The sequence below is a fragment of the Hemitrygon akajei genome, chromosome 30 (genome assembly GCF_048418815.1).
Source record: "Hemitrygon akajei chromosome 30, sHemAka1.3, whole genome shotgun sequence".
Taxonomy (NCBI): domain Eukaryota; kingdom Metazoa; phylum Chordata; class Chondrichthyes; order Myliobatiformes; family Dasyatidae; genus Hemitrygon; species Hemitrygon akajei.
This window is the reverse complement of record NC_133153.1, coordinates 21507435-21528974: the sequence shown is the minus strand read 5'-3', so window position 1 is coordinate 21528974 and position 21540 is coordinate 21507435. Positions and strand designations below refer to the sequence as shown.

The window sequence follows — 21540 nt, the reverse complement described above, 5'->3', positions numbered from 1 at the left end:
TCCTGACCTACCTACTCCGTACCTACTTCCAAGCACCTTAAAACTGTGCCCTCTCGTGCCTGCCACTTCAACCCTGGGAAAAAGCCTCTGACTATCCACACGATCAATCCCTCTCATCATCTTGTATACCTCTATCAGGTCACCTCTCATCCTCCGTTGCACCAAGGTAAAAAGGCCGAGTTCACTCAACCTATTCTCATAAGGCATGCTCTGCAAACCAGTCAACATCATTGTAAATCTCCTCTGCACCCTTTCTATGGTTTCCACATCCTTTCTATAGTGAGGAGACCAGAACTGAGCACAGTACTCCAAGTGGGGTCTGACCAGGGTCCTATATAGCTGCAACATTACCTCTCAGCTCCTAAACTCAGTCATATGATTGACGAAGGCCAATGCACCGTATGCTTTCTTAACCAGAGTCAACCTGCACAGCAGCTTTGAGTGTCCTATGGACTCAGACCCCACGATCCCTCCAAATCCTCCACACTGCCAAGAGTCTTACCACTAATACTATATTCTGTCATCATATTTGACCTACCAAAATGAACCACCTCACATTTATCTGCCACATCTCAGCCCAGTTTTGCTTCCTATTGATGTCCTGCTGTAACCCCTGACAGCCCTCCACGTTTTTGTGTCATCAGCAAATTTACTAACCTATCCTTCCATGCTATGTATTGATGATTGGTGCCTTGCAGGTGTGGTGTACTGACCACTTGAAACACCTAGTGAGGAAATTATACTTTGTTTTATCATATGGGGTGCTCCCAGAATAATTGTCATCTTCTACTAGGCTCTTCTAATGGTGGACTGGGGGGGGGGGGGAACCCCATAACACATTAGTCACACAGAATCTCATTCCTGGTGTATTGTTGACCATGACCTAAACCAGGATCTGCATGTATTTGGATAGGACCCCTCCCAGTCTCATCCATCTCCTGACACTTTACTGTGGAGCAATCAGATAAGGAGACTAGGACATTCCCCTTTCAGAACTTTCCTGCTCCTTATAATTGAATATGCAGTTTCTGCTGAATTGTCAGCCACTGGTGAAATTAATGCAGAAAACTGCATTGAGCCAGTGAAATTGTTGGACAATGTAGTAAACAGAAATGGAGGTTAACTTTGAACTTCATTTTCCTCCCTTGGAGACTGCATTACTGTGGCAACTTTCATTTTCTATGAGATATAGAAGTTCTTTAGGTAGGAAACAACTAATTAACTACACTTCATTGAAAGGGAGAAGCCAGTGATTACACCTTTGACTACCCTTGCATTGCTTCAGAAGTTTATAGGATCAAAAATATCTCAATAATTGGATAGTTTTCAAATTGAGAATGTTATTGTGCTCTAAATATCATATCATGAACTCCTTGCATGTTGGTAAGATAAAAACAGCAAGAATAGCTTGTGTCAGAAGTGGAAAAGTGATAATGAATCTAGACAACTGTTTTCCAAAGTGTCTATGTTTCATCTGATATAATAATTTACATGTAGTCATTCCAAAAGCTAAAATGAGGAACCTAATTCATAAACGTAATCTATGCAGGAGATAGTGAATGTTTGGTTATATCTACACACAGCTATAAGGGTTTATTTATCGATTGCCATCTCCTGAACTTTTCTTACTATTGAATATGATTAGGAAAAAATGATTGCCTTTTAGTTATTGCCCTGTGCTTTTCTATTCCTTTGCACACCCAGTCCACAAGCCCTTGTCTCCCTTACAGAGGAACTACCCCTTATTGGGAAGAAAATATATTGTTATTGACATGGCTAACTTAATCAGCCGGTAGATCTTGTGAACCATTAGCTGTACATCTTTATTGATAAGCTTATCATCATATATAAAGTCTATGTTTTAAAAATATTTTTAAAGTCCTTGTAGTTCACTGGCTTGAAATAGGAAATTCCTGGGATTGAAACCTCTTCCATTCTTCTTTTGATACATGTCCTGCAGCCAATGGTAAAAGTTCTGAAAGTACAGAATAGAAATTATAACATTTTCATATGATTTGTAAAATACTTATGACTTATACAAGCTGTCAAAATGCATAGCTCTCATACAAAGTTGGCTATTATATCAATTTAGCCATTGGTGTCTCCACAGTATTTGGTCCAGTCACTCTTCAAAGTGCTCTTCTTTCCATGTTGGTGGACTCGAATGATATGTGTATATCTCTCGGTTCACATCTCCATGATACATTCTTTACAATTTACCTTTTCTTTGCCATTTATAACCAAAGAGTGAGAAAATCCTTCCACGGTCATGACTTTATTGCTCCACAGTTGTATAACTTTTACAGTTCAGACTTGTAAATAAGTCTTATATGGAAGTGTTATCTAGGATGTCGGTAGTTATTTGAGTATTATGTACCTGGTTTGTATTATAATGATTTGCTCTCTAAAATCACTATATTTTTGGGCTTCCAATTATAAGTTGCAGATTGGATTTGTCCCTTTTGGAACTGCTCACTTGTCAAACCTTCATAATTCTGTTTAGGTGAATTCTCAGTGCAATGTCTAAAGTAGGTGAGGAGTTGAAGTCTGGAAGATTTGGTTTGGCCAGCCATTACCTAAATCAATAACATATAACTGTTACAGTTCATTGACTGAGTAATCAAAATGGAAATCCTGCTTGAGTACCTTGGTTTAGAGATCATTTCAATTATTCCACTGATAAAGGTTCCACAACATAAGAACATGAGAAACAGGAGCAGGAGTAGGCTGTCTGGCCTGTCCAGCCTGCTTTACCATTCAATAAGATCATGGCTGATCTGGCCATGGACTCATCTCCATGTACATGTCTTTTCCCCATAACCCTTAATTCCCGTACTATGCAAAAATCTATCCAACCTCGTCTTAAATATATTTACTGAAGTAGCCTCCACTGTTTCATTGTGCATAGAATTCCACATATTTGCCATTCTCTGGGAAAAGCAGTTCCTCTTCATCTCTGTCCTAAATCTACTCCCTTGAATCTTGAGGCTATGTCCCCTAGTTCTAGTCTCACCTACCGGTGGAAATAAGTTTCCTGCCTCAATCTTATATATCTCTTTCATGATTTTATATATTTCTATAAGATCGCCACTCATTCTCTGAATTCATTTGAGTACAGTCCCAGGTGACTCAATGTCTCCTCATAGTCTAACCCCCTCATCTCTGTAATTAACCTGGTGAACCTCCTCTGCACCTTCTCCAAAGACAGTATATCCTTCCACAAGTATGGAGACCGGAACTGCATGTAGTACTCCAGGTGCAGCCTCAACAGTACCCTGTACAGTTGCAGCATAACCTCTATGCTCTTAAATTCAATCCCTCAAGCAATGAAGACCAACGTTCCATTTGCCTTCTTGATAGCCTGTTGAACCTGCAAACCAACCTTTTGTGATTCATGCACAAGCACTCCCAAGTCCCTCTGCATAGCACCATGCTGCAAATTTTTACAATTTAAATAATAATTTGATTTCATTTTTCCTTCCAAAGTGGATGACCTTACATTTACCAACATTGCCCCCCCCACCTGCCAGACCCTTGCCCACTCACTTAACCTATCAATATCTCTTTGCATACTATCTCTATCTCCTACATAATTTGCTTTTCCACTCAATTTAGTGTCATCAGCAAACTTGGAAACATTACACTCGGTCCCCTCTTCCAGATCATTAATGTATATTGTGAACAGTTGTCGGACCAGCCCCGACTCCTGCAGCACACCGCTCACCACTGATTGCCAACCAGAGTAATACCCATGTACTCCAACTCTCTGCTTTCTATTAGTATTTCTGTATTTATACTAATATATCACCCCCAACTCTATGCATCCTTATCTAATGGATAAGTCTTTTATGTGGCACCTTAGCAAATGCCTTCTGGAAATCCAAGTGAATAATGTCTATCTGTTCCCCTCTATCCACTGTGCTCGTTATATCCTCAAAGAACTAACAACCAGCAGGCAGAACTTCACAAAGCTTACTCGTAATTTGTAGAAAGCAGATATTATTATCTTTATATGTTTATAAAATATTTTAAAACTCCAGGTTAATTCTTTTGGAAACACTTGAGGTATGATTGTGATCATTAATAGATTTGTGTTCCTCTTTTAGAGTAAAAAAGTAATTTGCTAGAAAAATGTCATCATCTAATTACAAGAAATGTTAAATATTATGTTACTTTGAAAAAAAATCAGAAAATGCTAATTTTTTTGGGTAGGTCACCCATCTGGCTCCCTTAATTGGGAAACAGATCAGCCTGATGATTGCAATATCAGATGAGCTATAAATTGATGCAGCTTGCTAATTTATACAGAATGAAGCTTGGACCTCAGGAAGCTGTGTAAATCAAAGGCAGATGGAGTATTTGAACCATTATTGTCCTAAACCTATAAAAAGGAGACTGTTCACTAACAATGCTAACTATTGTTTCAGATGTGCCACTGGCTTGCGGAAGATATGTTTGATCTCTACTCTGCTTGGCTTAATGTAAGAGGTACAAAAAAGCTGTCGCTGTTCATTAAAAAAATCAAGTTGCATGTAGAACCTTTCAGTAAAGAAACTGGAAAAGATCTCACAGAGTTAAGAACCAGCTGTTCTCAATGCCCCTGGGGGTGAGAGTAATGAATATTTCTTCATTTGAAATTGGTATCTCATGGATATTGGACCAAAATGAAGGAATCAGTATTCAAGCATAAAACAGGCCTGTGTTGAGCATTTTACCAAATACGCCTACATTTATACACTGTATATTGAAACATAGATGAAATTATAATAAACCTAAATCAGATCTTCAGATATGATAAGCTAACACTTGTCTAAGCTTTTAACATAGATGACAGAAAAATTCTTTAAAAAAACAGAAGTTGTGTAGGTACTGCATGTTAAATTGATCCTATTTAAGATTTAAACCCACTTTTACAAATGCAAAGCTCTGTGTTGATCATATGAGCTGGGTTATTCTGGAAAGTAAGATTTTATAAAAACATTTGGTTCAAATCAGCGATGTACATGATTTAATGGGATACTGATGAGTAGATTCGATCAGGTCACTGACCTCCATTACTGAGAAGTACTGGACCTTGAATTATCTCAAGAAATTCAGCTCTTGGTGAAGAATTTGACACAACAGGGAATTTAACTCTGAGAACAGATTCAAAGATATTTCCTCTAATACTTCCATGAAAATTTTTCCCTAGCTCCTCATTTTTTAATCCATAGATCTTGGAATGCAAATGTGGGAGAAACATCAAAAAAATTACTACATTTTTACAAGCACATCATGAAACTAAATTTGAGAATGTGTATTAACATCTGTTTCGGTTTTGAATAGCTCGTGGCTCTGGCCAGCCAAGGAGTTGTCAGTGAGCTGGAGGCAAGCCACTTGAGTGCTATGGTGCACATTTCCCAGCAGAGTGAGTGTTATCAGTCTGCCAAGAAACTTCCCAACATGGCTGTTAGCTTCTTTCTTTCTCATCTCCAATATTTTTACTCCTCCATATCACATGCAGCGCTGCATTAATAAAATAAAGGTACACAGAAAAGTAAACAAGTAAGTGATTGTGTTTGGCAATTTATTATCTGTGAGTTACAGCAGAAGTATTCATTTATAAGATGTTTAAATTTTAACCCACTTTCTTCTGAGTTTCAGTTGCAAGTATATCAAGCTTTTAAGCCGTTGTGGAACTATTAATAACGAAACAGTATTGTATAGACAATTATTTTCCTGCGACCTGGTGCACTACAATAGCTGAAAGTATCTACCCAGCAATCATAGCCAGTTAATTGAACAATAGCATCACTTGTTGCTGTTATTACATGCAGCGCTTTGAAAAAGTAGGATTTTTTGAGATAATCTACAAAACATTGTATATCATGTCAAATCAAAAGAAAAGTTGCAAAACCTGGCAACAATTTATTAAAAATTAAAAACCAAAATAGTGACACTGAAAAAGTATTCACCACCTTTGTAATTACTACACTAATGTTCCTCAGGTACAATAGACAGCATTACCTTACCAACTCACCAAATTTATTGATGTAGAAAATTGGAGGATCACAGATATTTCAATGAATTCATAAAAATAAATAACCCTTCTTTCTCTAAGGTATGGTCAATTTTCAACAGACCAAACCAAAATGAAGGGAAAAGTCAGGGAAACGGTAACGGAGAAGCACAAGTCTGGGGAAGGATACAAGGTACTGAACGTACCTCAGAGCTCAGTGCAGTCCACAAAAAGTGGAAAAAATATGAAACCATAACCGAACTGCCTAAGTCAGGTTGGCCCCCCTAAACTTAGTTACTGGAGAAGAATGGCACTTGTAAGACAGGTTACTGTGACACTGATAGTCACTCTGAGTAAGCTGCAGAAGCCAGTGGCTGCAACTGAAGATGAGGTTTATGGCTCCACAATCTCCAAGTCCATGCACAAAAAGGGTTTTCATGGAAGAGTGGCAAGGAAGAAGCCCTGGCTAAAAAAAGGCATATCCTTGCCCGTGAAGAGTGGCATTCCAAGGCGAGTACTCAGGATGTGCGCGACATAACTGGCAGGTGTTTTTAATCTCTCCCTCTCCCAGTGCCCTCCTGCTTCAAAACATCCACCATTGTCCCTGTACCTAAAAAGACCAAAGTAACATGTCTGAACGACTGGTGTCCTGTTGCACTCACCTCAATAATAAGTACAAGCTTTGAGAGGCTGGTCAAGGACTACATCTGCAGCATGCTGTCACCCATACTGGATCCCCTACAATTCACCTATCGACGCAACTGATCAACAGATGACCGCATTAGCCACAGCTCTACACACTGTCCTTACACATCTGGAGAAGTGGGATGCTTATGTGAGAATGCTGTTTTTGATCTACAGTTCAGCATTCAACACCGCAATTCCCTCCAGGAAGCGGAGAATATGTTTTAAATGAGTATTTTACATTGATAGTTACCAAGGAGCACGTAAATGATGGTAAGAGCAGTGCAGAGCATACAAATATGTTAGTGCAGTCTGAGATAAAGCACAAGGTGGTGTTGAGTCTTTTAAGGTGGATAAGTCCCCAGGGCCTAGTGGAATATACTCCAGATAATTGAGAGAGGGAAAGGGTGAGATTACTTGGGGCCTCGACCAAGATCTTCATGTCCTCTCTTGACTAAGACCAAGATCTTCATGTTCTATCTATCCACAGGTGAGGTCCCAGAGGACTGGTGGGTAGATAATGTCCCTTTTTTCAAGAAGAGAAATAGGGGTAATCCTAAATTTTATAGACCAGTGAGTTTCACATCAGTGGAAGGAAAACAACTGGAAAAGATACTTAAAGATAGGATTTATGAGCATCTGGAAAAACATGGTCTAATTAAGGACCATCAATATGGCTTTGTGAGAACAGGCCATGTTTTACTAACTTGGCTGAGTATTTTTCAGGTGAAAAGTGATTGATGAAGGTAGAACAGAGGATGTTGTCTACATGGATTTTCATAAGGCATTTGAGAAATCCCTCATGGTAGGCTTATCCAGAAAATTAAGTTGCATAGGATTCATGATGACTTGGCTTTTTGGGTTCAGAATTGTCGTGCCCAAAGATGACAGAGGTAGTGGTCAATTGAACTTATTCTGGCAGGAGTTCGTGACTTGGGGGCATTCCACGGAGGTCCTTAATGGGACCTCTGCTGTCTGTAATATATTTAAATGATTTGGATGAATACATGGATCGGTGGGTTAGTAAGTTTGCAAAATTTAGTGACATTGTGGATAGTGTAGAAGATTGCCAGGGGATACAGTGGGATATAGATCAGTTGTTGTTATGGGCAGAGAAATGGCAGACAGAGGCGGTGCACTTTGTAAGATCAAATGTAAAGAGAAAGTGCATAATTAATAGAGGGACCCTTAACAGCATTGATTACAGAGGGTTCATGTGATCCAAGTCTATAACTCTCTGAAAGAGGCACAGAAGTTGTTAGGGTGGTAAAAAAAGATGCATGGCATGCTTGCCTTTATTAGTTGAGGCACTATACTGAGTTAGGCTGCATCTGGAGCACAGGCTTCGGTTCTGAGTGCCCCATTATAGGAAGGATGAAGAAGCTTTGGACAGGGTGTGAAAGAGGTTTACCAGGAAGCTGCTTGGATTAGAGAGTAAGTGATATAAAGAGAGGTTTTTCAAACTCAGGTTCTTTTCTATGAGAGGCATAGACAGACAGCTGGTTCTGTTTTCAATGGTTCAAAATGTCTAAACCAGAGGGCATGCATTTAAGGTGAGTGAGGATAGTTCAAGTGAGATGTACCAAGCAATATTCTGCTTTGTTCTTACACAGAAACGTGGTGTGGACTGCAGCACCGGGGAGGTGGTGGAGGCAGATATGATAGATGTATTTAAGACATCCTTAGTAATGTGCATGAATATGGAGAGAATGGAGGGATATGGAACATGTTCATACAGAAGGAAATAATTTAATTAGATGTCATTATCTTAATTAGTTGGGACAACATCATGGGTGAAAGGTCTGTTCCTGTTATGTACCCTTCTGTGTTTTTTGTACTCACTCCAGAACTAAAACATCCCTTCTAAAATAATATACCATACGCAGACTAATCAGGGTTTTATGTAGTAGTCATATTATTTCTAACCCATTGTATTCAAACTCTCCTGATAGAGAAATCAGCAACCAATTAGTCTTGTTGATGCTGAATTGCCAGGTGGCAGGGCAGCAATATCACTTCTCCCTAAGCTCATAAAATGTTTCCCCTCATAAAATGAACCTTGCAAATGGCTTTTGGAAATCTCCAAAAATAGCAATGATAAACATTCAGCTCCATTTATCTCAAAAAACCCACACCCCCAGTTGGGAGGTATCAAAATTCAGAAACTTTTCCCTCCAAAGAAACAAATAACTGCAAACTGAATTTCAAAAACCAATTCATCAAATAGGAGGTATTTTAAGGTATGCTTATAAATGTGATAAAATTTTTCAAATGCACTTTTTTATTTTGCAAGAATTAATATAAAAGTATACTACAGTCTCCCAGTGAGATCTCTCACCACATCACAACGTTCGAATGAAGCCAATCTGGAAACTATCATTGGACCAATGTCCAGTTTAAGTACATATCAAGTTCCATGTCTTTGACACTTGAAATTTTCTACAGATATACCATGGTGAGCATTCTAACTGGCTGCATCACTGTCTGGTATTGGGGGGTGGTGGGGGCTACTGCAAATAAACTGCAGAGAGTTACAAACTTAGTCATCTCCATCATGAGCACCAGCATCCAGGACATCTTCAAGGAGCAATGCCTCAAAAAGACAGCATCCATTGTTAAGGACTCTCATCATCCAAGACATGCCTTGTTCTCATTGTTACCATCAGGAAGGTGGTACACAAGTATGAAGGTACACATTCAACGATTCAGGAACAGCTTCTTCCCCTCTGCCATCTGATTTCTGAATTGGCATTGAATCCATGAACACTACCCAACTATGCCAGTGATATCAAACCTGATTCTGATTCAGATTGTAAATTAATTCACACACCAAAACCACCGAATTACACATGAAAGTAAAATAGAACTTGCAGTTATTTGTAGAAATAATATACGTTTTGTGAAATTGTATAATTTATACTGATGAAACTACTGCTAAACATTATTAGATAAACTTCTGATTCATTATAGTATCTGGCTGTAATATATTGTCCTAATAGCAGTGCATTTGTATAACTCAGTTTAGATAAATTCTCTTGTCTTTACAGAGCACAACAGCAAAAACACAAATGGATAGAGCAATTTAGGCAAAAGCATGGGAAACAATTTTGTCATAAATCTTTGAACTATACTCTATAAAATGAATGTAAAGCAGCTAAAATTTATTGTTTTATAAATCTCTATTACCAGAGAGCAATTAATTTATTATATACGATAGGGAAGAAATAACAGCTTTAGAGTGTAAATGTAAAAACAGTCAAAATGAATTGGGTTTATGTTGTTGGTAAATATACTGGAGAAAATGAGAGCAGTAAATACATTAGCTAATTACACAGTCAGGATGTTGACATAAAACATTGTTAAGTCATAGCAAATACGGAATTAAACATTCAGCCATGTCATTACATAAATTATGCTCAACCATTGGCTTACTGAGTCTAGATTAAACTGCAATTCAAAATATCTTTCAGAAAATTCCAGTGGTAAGATTTTTACCTTGCAATTGGTGTATTCTCTGTGATCAATGGAATCCATTGCTTTTTAGAAGTCATCCAGCAATATTATGGTATTAATTTTAATGATATTAGTGGCAAGCATGCAAGTCTTGTTGGTAGTTATTGTCAACTGCTTGATGTCAGAGTATCAGATCTTCTCGATAGATTTGAGCACATTATGTAGTTTAGAGAATTAAAAACTGTGTTGATGTCTGCTCAATTCCAGTCTTTCCTGTAATACCGTGGGCTCTTAACTTGTTAAGCAGTCTTGTGTGTGGCTCTTTGTCAAAGACCTTCTGAAAATCCAATTACACAACATCCACCGATTCTCCTTTGTCTATCCTGCTTGTTATTTCTTCAAAGAATTCCAACAGATTTGTCAGACAAGATTTCCCCTTAAGGAAATCATATTGCCTATGGCCTATTTTATCATGTTTCTCCAAGTACCCCAAAACCACCTCCTTAACTTAGCTCCAACATCTTCCCAAACAGAGGTCAGATTAGCTGGCCTATAGTTTCCTTTCTTCTGCCTTTGTCCCTTCTTGAAGAGTGTAGTGACATTTCCAATTTTCCTGTCCTCCTGAAAGATCATTACTAATGCCTCCACAGTCTCTGCAGCCACCTCTTTTAAAACCCTAGGTGTAGACCATCTGGTCCAGGTGACTTATCTACCTTCAGGTCTTTCAGTTTTCAAGAGCCTTCCCCCAGTAATGGCAACTTCACATACTTCTGCCCTCTGACACTCTCAAACTTCCAGTACACTACTAGTGTCTTCCGCAGTGAATACTGACTGATGCAAAATACATTTCAGTTCATCCACCATTTCCTTATCTCCCCATTACTGTCTCTCCAGCAGTCAATATCTACTCTCATTTTTACACATTATACATCTGAAGGAACATTTTGTATCCTCTTTAATATTATTGGCTAGCTTACCTTTGTATTCCATCTTTTCCTTTTTTATGACTTTTTTTAGATGTCTTCTGCTGGTTTTTAAAAGCTTCTCAATACTCCAACTCCCACTAATTTTTGCTCTATAATATGCCCTCTTTTTGCCTTTTATGTTGGTTTTGACTTCTCGTCAGCCACTGCTGCATCACCCTGCCTTTAGAATAGTTCTTTTTTGAGATGTATTTATCCTGTGCCCTCCAAATTGCTCCCAGAAATTCCAGCCTTTGGTGCCCTGCCATCATTCCTGCTAGTGTTCCCTTCCAGTCAATTTTGGCCATTCTCATGCTTCTGCTGCCCTTTACTTCACTGTAAAACTGATCTGACTTTAGCGTCTACTTCTCAAATTGCAGGGGGTTATACATGGGATTCAGATTACCTTTCCAAAAGCCAGGCATTTATACTGCAGGCATCATACAGAACTTCTGATCCTTTGCTGTAACAGAATAGATATCTGAATTACTTTGTGCAATCTATCTGAACTACTCTCCATGCATGAATGATCTACAACATTTATGAAGTGAAACTGTTGAGAGAAGAGGGCTATTATCATTGCTATCATTGTTGTCATTTTGTCATGAAAACACCACAAACTCTGTTGTTAATAATTGAAATTGATACAAATGACACCTATTGTTAATAATAGCAACATCAACTTCATTTGTACCATGTGTTTATGACATCTGACTATACTTCCTTAGTTATTGAACAAGTTTTTTGTTGCTAAGGTCATAATCTTTTGCTGCATTTGTTGATATTTGAAATATTTAAGTTGATTTAGACTATTTAACTTGTAAAGGTTTACCTCAGTAGTAAGGGAACACATCTGAAGTAGCTTGTTTTAGTAATTGCAAAGTTGGATACTTGATCAATCTCAAGTTCGTTAAATATAAATGTAATGAAAATTAAGGAAAAGTTTAGCTAGTACATGAAGACAGTTTTTATTAAATGCTGTTTATAATTCATTCTTCTATAGAAATTTGACTTAAACACATATGCTGGCAAAAAAAAAGTAAGCAGCCATTTTGATGACAGCACTAGAGAACGTGAACCATATTTAAGGCATGGCTGAAAGTGAGTAATGCAAGTCTGGAAAACTGCAAGGAATTTCCTACTTGCAAAGTGTAAGAGGTATTCTTTGCCAACATTTTTATAGGATTGAAATGATTTGTGAGGGACTGTTAACTTTTGAGTGTATTTATTAACTTTGGGCCAATTGCAAACAACTATTCTCTAGCATCAAAGCTTTTTATTTTTTAAGTATGCATTTTAACAGTTTTGATTTTGCTAGTTAAACTGACTGGTATCACTGAAGTACTGCTAAATAGTTGAAAATAATTAGAAATCCAATAGCAAACTTGTATGGGGCCATGAATTAATTGCTGGCAACTCTAATTACATGCATCCATGGAGCTTTCCGATTATGTGTTCATCTGTCTTCCCAGTCAAGCAGCCTTTTCCCCTACCTGGAAAATAATAAAAACAAGTATAATGTATTCAACCAAACCAAGAAAATAGCCCTTTCTTTTATTATCTGGATCAGGAGATCACATTCCAATTCTCAGAGCCACTAGAATAAACCCAGGAATCTCAAACACGTACATTATTACTATGACAGCACTTCCATCTAAAATTTCTATCACAGCCCTTGGTAATTGTTCATTATCCACTAGGTTGCTCCGTGGAGCAGGTTTCTGAAATAAGTGTCTGAGAGCTGGGTGGTACTTGTGTGTTTGCCTTGTCAGTATTTTTAAAGCTACATTTATCCATCCAGATTTCTACCATGTATTTAGCAATATTTTTGTAAGCTGGGGAGAATTGTTACAGCATTTGCAGATTGACTAAAGGTGGAAGTGTTTTAAAGCAGAAATAGCAGCTACCTTTCCCAGTCCATCATCCATGCTGAGTGAGAATGGTTCAACAAATAGAGTTTATAGTAAAGGGTTGGGGGCTGTTTGGGGGAGGGTGGTGTTTAGGGCCAGGATAAAAGGCTGGAGCCTGAAACTGCCAGATGTGGCAAACTCCTTCTTGTTTTATGTCACTTAGGCAAAATTCTACCATACACAGGGCCTGAGTGGTAATTTAAACAGGGAGACAATGTTAGTTTCAGTGTGATGAAGAACCATGTTCAACATGGGACACTGCCAGACATCTTCCAGGTTACCATTGCATTTTAACTTTCTAATGTTATCACCTTGTCGCTGGTGCCGTTCTCAGCAACCCCCTCCCTTCCCGTTCTTTCCAAGAGCTACCCACCAACCCATGCAGGGGTTGACACAGTCAAGTTGGTCTGCAAGTCATCTTTTCAAACTTTTCATGGAAACATTATCTCGCAATAATTTATGAAAAAGGTATATTGTGGAATAACATGGGGGGAGAAAGAACAGCTTTCAGGTTAAATAGTGCTGGATGAAAGAGCATAGGCAAAAATTTCAGTGGTGGAAGGGCCCTTCCGCACTGTCCCACAACCCCAGATTGAACCCTAGCCAAATCAGAGGACAGTTTACTTTGACCAATTAACCTAGCAGCTGGTACATCCTTGGAATGTGGGAGGAAACCAGAGCACCCAAGGGAAACTGGAGAGAGCATACAAATTCCTTATAGTGGTGAGAAATGAATCTGGGTCGCTGATACTGTAAAGTGTTGTGATAATCACTACACTACCATGCCACAGTCCAAGACAATTTAGTACTTGTTTTATAAACTTGAATGGAGTAGGAAATATCAAGTCCCTTTACTGAAACAATATAGGATATGTGATCAAATCTTTAGATTTTCAGAATAGTAAAGAACAATGTCTAAATGAAGATTTCTTTTGAAGTTTTAATCATAAACTCAAAACCATACAGTTGGATTAGGTATTTTTTGGTGTAACAGGATACACTAATTATCTTAATCTTTATCAATTAGATTAGAGAAGTCTAATTGACTAATTTCCTCTTTTAGTGAGTAAAAGAGATTTGGGCATGGTATAATTCATCACAGAACAATTGCCTGTTCTATCATCACTTTGGAATATATTATAAAACAAATACCATTCAGTTTTCAAGGATGCACCTGCTAAAATAGGCTGAATAGTTTACCAAGTGTGTCTAGTTTGGGAAAATAATATTTGAAAAGCCAAAAAAGTGCTCAATAACAAATATTGCAACAACAACTTCAGAAAAGATGCACATATTCATAACTTGTTTTTTGTTAAAAAAGATTGGGTCTATACTAGAGAGCTAGAAATTGATTGGGATGCTGACCTTGCCTCATTCAGGTGTGCAGATGACTAACAAACAAAAGTTCTTTTACACTAAACAAATCACATGTTGGGTATGTAGTTTACTATCTTCAAATGTAATTGAGATTGTTTGAATTCCAATGTGCAAGCAGCAGATGGAGCTAGAACCACCCGTTACAAACATTTTGCAGTTGATTAGCCAGAAAACATCGGCTTTTGCCCAATCTGCAATATTCTGGGCCATTTTTGCCATTTTCAAAATAGTCAAAAACTTTTAATGTTTCTTTATTTCTAATTTAACACAAACTATTTAATAAGGAATTTGAAATATCCAAAGCATTGCTAACATTGCACTGGAAAATTCACAAGATAAAATTAAGTAGTAAAAGCTAAAATGTTTTATCCTTGGAGTTAGTTTTTTGTCACTGAAAGTAGAGAAATTCCACTTTCGAGTTAATTCATTGCAGAGACATTTAACTTACAAAAATAGTGAGAAGCTGTAACTAACAAGTAGTGTTCAGAGCAACATTTATTTTCAAGATTTTAATCACGAACATGAAAAAATACAAAAATATGAAAAATGTATTAGAGTAACATGGACAAATTCAACAGAGCTCAAAGATGAGATTCCTTTGCATTTGGATCCAGACAAGGGTAATGTCCCACAATCAAGCATGGCACTTCATTGAGCAGATGCATCATCTTGGATGCTGTTAATTGCTGCATGTAAATCCTCCACGAGTAGTCCAAATGAATTCTGCATGGCACCATCGAGAATTGACTGGTAATACTCCATCTGATTAATGGCTTTGTCTTCCAACAACATGCTCCAAATAACGGTCCAGCAATAAGGTGGAGGCTTGATTTTATTTAATTTTATAACAGTGCTGTCTTGATAACTGTGAGAGGTAGATTCCTGGAGCGCAAGCAAAAAATTAATACACCAAGCAAGTTCACATGTTCACTGCTATCATATCAAGTTTCGGGGAAATCCCTTCTTGGCAAAATCTGATGTGATTCAAATTGGTAGAGTATCTTCCAATGATCCTAAAAATAGAGGAAATGCTCACTTTTTAAGCCTGTGTCCAGTTGAGTTGCCAGCCAAACCTAGACAGAATGAAATGTGGGAAGGAGCCATGTTCTTAACATTAAAGGTTTACATTGTCCAAATCAGGGACAGACTTCAGAGAAGATATTTAAGATTTCCCTGGAAATGTGATTTCTGACCTTTTTCACTGATGAAGAAAATTCAGATCTGCCACTTTTCCTAGTAAATATGCAAGAAAATGGTTTATTTTGGGCTCCTTAATATTTATTATCTCCAGTTTTGCTCAACTTGATTTTAATTTTAAGCAGTATGGTATTGTAGAAACTAGTCTTGCTATCTCACAACTATAGGGTGCAGGTTTTATGCTGAGCCAAAGTGCTGTATTCATAGTGTTTGCATTCTCCCACATCACAAGGATGGGCTGGTAGGTGGCAAAAGAAACAAAATGGAGTTCATGGGCACATAAGAGAAAATAAGTTGCAGTACTGCAGGGGAAAAAAGCAATGGGAATGTACTGCCAAGAGCTGTTATGAACCAAATGGGCTGAAAGGCCTTCTGTGCTGTAATAAATTGCACACACGTATTTTCTTTGATTTGAATTCTTCTAATATTTTTAACATGCAATAATGAAGCCCAGAACTACATGAAGAGCTGAATTCTTTTTCTAATTCTTCAAATTTTTAAAAACATTCCTTTGCAGTATATTGCAAAAGTTGAAGAACACATTTGATACTTCTACTCCAGCATGGTGAAGAATTTAGAGCCCCCATTCAACCCTAAGTATATCCTGTCTCCTTATGGAAACTCTTTGGATTTTCCTTTCCCTCTTCCACCTCTTTATAACGTTATCTGTAGATCCCAGCTAATGGATCATGAAGTAGGATCTTTATTGAAATTTAAAATTATTGGATGGGGAAGAATTCACAGTGATGTTCAATTGTAGCTTTGTACTATGTATTGTTTTTGCATGTATACCATTTTATACTGATTTAATGACTGTATTAATGACTGTAATTTTTAGAAATTGAACATTTTTAGATCTGATGAAACCTCACAGGAAATTGTTAATTGTTTCTCTTTCCAAGGCTGCTTTCTGCCATCCTGAATGTTTTCAACCTTTTTTTTGTTATTTCAAATTACATTTTGATGCAGTTCTTTTCATCTTCATATACAAGATGTTACAAGGATTAACTAATAAGCTGGTAAGGAAGGCGGGCTCTGTCGTGGGCAAAGTACTGGAGAGTTTAACATCGGTAGCAGAGCGAAGGGCGCTGAGTAGGCTACGGTCAATTATGGATAACTCTGAACATCCTCTACATAGCACCATCCAGAGACAGAGAAGCAGTTTCAGTGACAGGTTACTATCGATGCAATGCTCCTCAGACAGGATGAAGAGGTCAATACTCCCCAATGCCATTAGGCTTTACAATTCTACCTCCAGGACTTAAGAACTTTTTAAAAGCTATTAATGCTTTTTGAGACGGTGATTTAGATGCATATCATATTTTTTTACTGAGTTAAGTATTGTATGTAATTAGTTTTGCTACAGCAAGTGTATGGGACATTGGAAAAAAAAGTTGAATTTCCCCATGGGGATGAATAAAGTATCTATCTATCTATCTATCTATAAGAATAAGCATCTGATTTTTGTGAAAATCAAAATCGGATAACAATGTCAAACTGTTCCAAAATGTTTGAGTTAGCTGTTGCAAAAATCCACAAAACTATGATTAAATTGAAACAGATAAACTGCATCATGAAACACCAATTTCCAGTTTGCCATAAAATGTAAAGAAAAAATACAACTGTACCAAAGGGAACCAACTTGAATAATTAAAGATTCATTACAAAATGCAAGGACTTTTGAAAATTTCTGCTATCCAGTACCAATCAATGATATTGAAATTTCATTTGACATGGTAAATTGCAAAGACAATGCTATTACAATGCACAGTCATGGAAATGACATTAAGAACATAAGAAATGGGAGCATAAGTAGGCCATCTGGACCATTGAGCCTGTTCTGCCATGGCTGATCTGATCAACACTGGCGCACCTCAGGGGTGTGTGCTTAGCCCACTGCTCTACTCTCTATAAATCAATGACAGTGTGGCTAAGCGTAGCTCAAATACCATCTATAAATTTGCTGACGATACACCATTGTTGGTAGAATCACAGGTGGTGATGTCAAGATCTCTGAGGATCTAACCTGGTCTCAATATATTGATGTAGTTATAAAGAAGGCAAGACAGCAGCTATACCTTATTAGGAGTTTAAAGAGATTTGGCATGTCAACAAATACACTCAAAAACTTCTATAATTGTACCGTGGAAAGCATTCTGACAGGCTGCATCACTGTCTGGTATGGAGGGGCTACTGCACAGGATGGAAAAAAGCTGCAGAAGGTTGTAAATCTAGTCAGCTCCATCTTGGGCACCAGCCTACAAAGTACCCAGGGCATCTTTAGGGAGTGGTGTTTCAGAAAGGCAGTGTCCATTATTAAGGACCTCCAACACCCAGGGCATGCCCTTTGCTCACTGTTACCATCAGGTAGAAGGTACAGAAGCCTGAAGGCACGCTCTCAGTGATTTAGGAACAGCTTCTTCCCCTCTGCCATCTAATTCCCAAATGGACATTGAAGCTTTGGACACTACCTCGCTTTTTAAAAAATACAGTATTTCTGTTTTTGCATGTTTTTTCAATCTATTCAATTGATTTACTTGTTTATTTTTTTTCTCTCTGCTAGATTATGTATTGCATTGAACTGCTGCTACTAAGTTAACAAATTTCACATCACATGCCGGTGATAATAAACCTGATTCTGATTCTGACTGATTACGGACTCAGCTCCATCTACCTGCCTTTTCCCCATAACCCTCAATTCCCCTACTATGCCTAAAAGACATTACTCCAAATGTACTTGCAAGTATGAGTTAGCTTAGAGTTCTATGTCCCTGCAATTTTTAGGGTTTAGGTCACTTCTATAACAAGGAGTGTCCAACAAGTCTAAGAAAGATTCCTTTCGTTCAATGCCCTCTCATTCGCTCACATCTTTTCAATTATTTAAGAATTAAATCATATCATGCCTGTTGCATATTTCCCCCACTTCCTTGTCAATTTCCATGAAAATTTAACAGGGATGAAATTCCACTTGCAAATCCCCACTGACCTTGTGAAGTTCGTCCATACCTTTTCATTACTGACAATGGTGACACCATCTCCCACAATGGGCATGAAACCTAACACACAATAGACTTAACATCTCACTTTCACAATAGGCCTTTTAAAACAGTGCAAAGGGTATCCTATCTGATAAAGTCAACTACTGTGAGAAATGCCACCACACTCTGTATCAATAGCAAGGTTAAATTTTACTTGGTGTACTGCAGGAGTCGAGTACCACTGCTACAAATCTTTACAATAATTTGGACTTCTATCATTTCTCAGCTTACCTAAATTTCTGTGAATGATGAATATAATTAAATATAAAGCTTTGTATAGATAAATGTATTCCTGGTATTTTAATACTAAAAAGTACCATCAAGGAGAACATGATACTGTTCTGAAAAATTCTCTAGTAGATAGCAGCAAAATAAAATATTAATAAACCTGCTAAAGATAATTATAAATGTAGTATTCTACAGCTTTGATAACTCGGATTAAATTCCTGTCCCAAATAAATTAGATTCAAAGCAAAACCTATATATGTAACCTTTTTTCAGAGAAAACAAGCTGTTAATAAACAAGACAAATCCAAGAATTACAAAAGAAATGGAATGCACATATAAAAAATTAGTTTGTCAGAAAGTAGAATATTTTAATGACATTAATGTTTTGATTTGTTTCTATTAATGTTCTATCTTACTTGTAGTTTACACATTTTTGAAGGAACAGTTAGATTCTGCTGCTCACAGCAGCAGAATATTTCAATATTCCTTGTGTCTGGATCTCTGCTATTTATAGCCACAAAGTTCAATTTTAAATTTTACTAATGGGAATGATACAAAGCTTATAACAAAGGCTTAATGAGGACAGCTAAAGCTTACTGCAACTTTTCTGCAAATGACTTGAACACAAGCTCATGAACTGGAAGTTGCATGCTAGTTAGCTAGCAATAATTTAGAAAAGCTGCTGTAATCTAACTCATCATAAAATGTTTCAAGATTCTGAAGTTGAAAAGAGTAGGGACAAAATTAGTGGATCTTCTTTTTTGGCACCGGAATACAATGTCTAAATTTTGTGATATTAATTTAATTCTGTTTATTAAAATAATTTTAAGTAGTAGTAGTATAGCACAACTTATTGCACTTTGCTTAGTTACACCTTGCTGTACAAAAGCTGGGCTCATTCATCAGCAGTTGGAAACAGGCAATAAGTTAAAAACTATAGAATGGTCATAAGCTCTAGAAGTAGGTCATTCCAATACATTTTACTTACTCTGCATTGGTACAATTAAGTAGCAAAACAGGGAAACAAGGAAACGACACCTTCAAGGTAGGACTGGAATTGGATCTACAACAAGCAATGTGTCACAGTGAAGAACAGTGGACTGTTCATCCCTGCACTGCTACAAATATGCCTTCACTGATCCAAAGTAAAAATATTCCAAGGACACGAGGAAGTCTGCAGATGCTGGAAATCCAGAGCAACACACACACACACAAAAACACAATGCTGGAGGAACTCAGCAGGTCAGACAGCATCTGTGGAAGTGAATATGGATCATTCCCTTACTCCTGAAGAAGGGTCTCAGCCTGAGACATCGACTATCTATCCATTTCTCCAGATGCTGCCTGACCTATCGAGTTCCTCCATCATTTTGTGTGTGTTGCTCAAAATGTTCCAGCTAGGTACAGTGTACAGTTGATTGACAAATTCAAAAGTAATGTGTATTTTTTTCCTTTCATTCCATTCACCCATGTGCTGCTGCTGCAGTATTTGATTGCATGGTAGTTGTGATAGAGCCATTTGACTCTCCCACAGCATTAGTCAATGTTGTTGGGTCCATTGCATTTTCAGTTTCTTGAAATTTGAAGTACACGATGTAAAATATAGGAATAACAATACCAATTAAAAGCATGATTACCACAGCATTCCACCATCGAATACCCCAGTCTGCTCCGTGATGAGAATCCTTAGGATGTAATGTTCCTGAATTAAATCCATTGGACCTTTGACAATAAGTCACTTCTTCCAAGTGATCTTTACACTGATCTGTAGCCTGGATAATCTTCTCAATATCCTTGTCAATATCTTCAAAATATCCACTTAACTTGTTCTGCTCTATTCCTTGGCTCTCTGCTGCACAGACTTCTGTATGTGGATATGTTCTGTTATTCACAGAAATAGGCTGTCGCCGCTTTGCCTCTTCCTGAGCTTCTGTCAACAAACCATGCCGTTTTACAGGAATTTTTATTGTCTTTAAGGCAAAGAAGTCTTGATCCTTGATAAGATTGTTCACTCGTTTGAGGTCTGCAACCTACCAGATACAAAAGTTTAATTTACTGGAGTACAGCTGGATGTCTTATCAATGTAAAGTAACATTTGTTTACAAAGCTTTGGGCACTGATGGCTTTGGTTAGCAATTCCTTAAAAATCTAATTATTGAAAGACCAAGTCCATAACATGAGAATATTTACTTTTGCTTTAGAATATATATCTTTAAAAACATCAAATTATGTGCAATGAGAGTTAGCTAATACAGAATCACAAGAGTAGAGAAGCAGATCATGCCTGTGATCTTGAATATTCCAAAAATTCTTGATGTTGAATACTGTAGTTTCACTTCCCCACAGATCCTCAATCATGCTTTCAGGAAAGTTGACCTGACCGATTTATGTTGTTTTTATGATAAAAAAAATCCTTACATGACATTTCTTTGCATGCATGACTCCCAAGATTCATCTGTGATGATTTGAGTGCTGTTTTACTAAAAACTCCCATGAGAAAGACAATCCCATGCATGTTTTTTGGACTTTTGTCAATAACGTAGGCACAAGTTTACACTTAAATTATGCCCAGCACAATGCAAAATGTGACCCACCTGGAATTTCCTATTACTGTGTGAGTATATCCCAAGGTAAATTACTTACAGGTAGCAAACAGCATATTTAACAGCCTTTGAAGTTACACATCTCTGCCC

The 21540-nt window shown here is 37.5% G+C and overlaps 1 protein-coding gene across 9 annotated transcripts in view; it reads right to left on the bottom strand.

Moving 5' to 3' along the window:
* Positions 1-1256: 1256 nt before the first annotated feature.
* Positions 1257-21540, bottom strand: part of lysmd4 (LysM, putative peptidoglycan-binding, domain containing 4) — a 45689-nt gene continuing 25405 nt past the window's right edge. The window contains exons 3-6 of one of the 9 annotated variants that reach the window (XR_012096814.1): positions 20485-20877; positions 12524-12590; positions 11504-11560; positions 1915-1975 (exon numbers count right to left, since the gene is read on the bottom strand). Coding sequence is in view for 7 of the 9 variants with exons in the window: in XM_073033060.1 (XP_072889161.1) it covers positions 20311-20877 (567 nt within the window). In the remaining 2 variants the exon portion in view is untranslated. The other 8 variants (XR_012096813.1, XM_073033063.1, XM_073033066.1 and 5 more) reach the window with 8 other exon arrangements.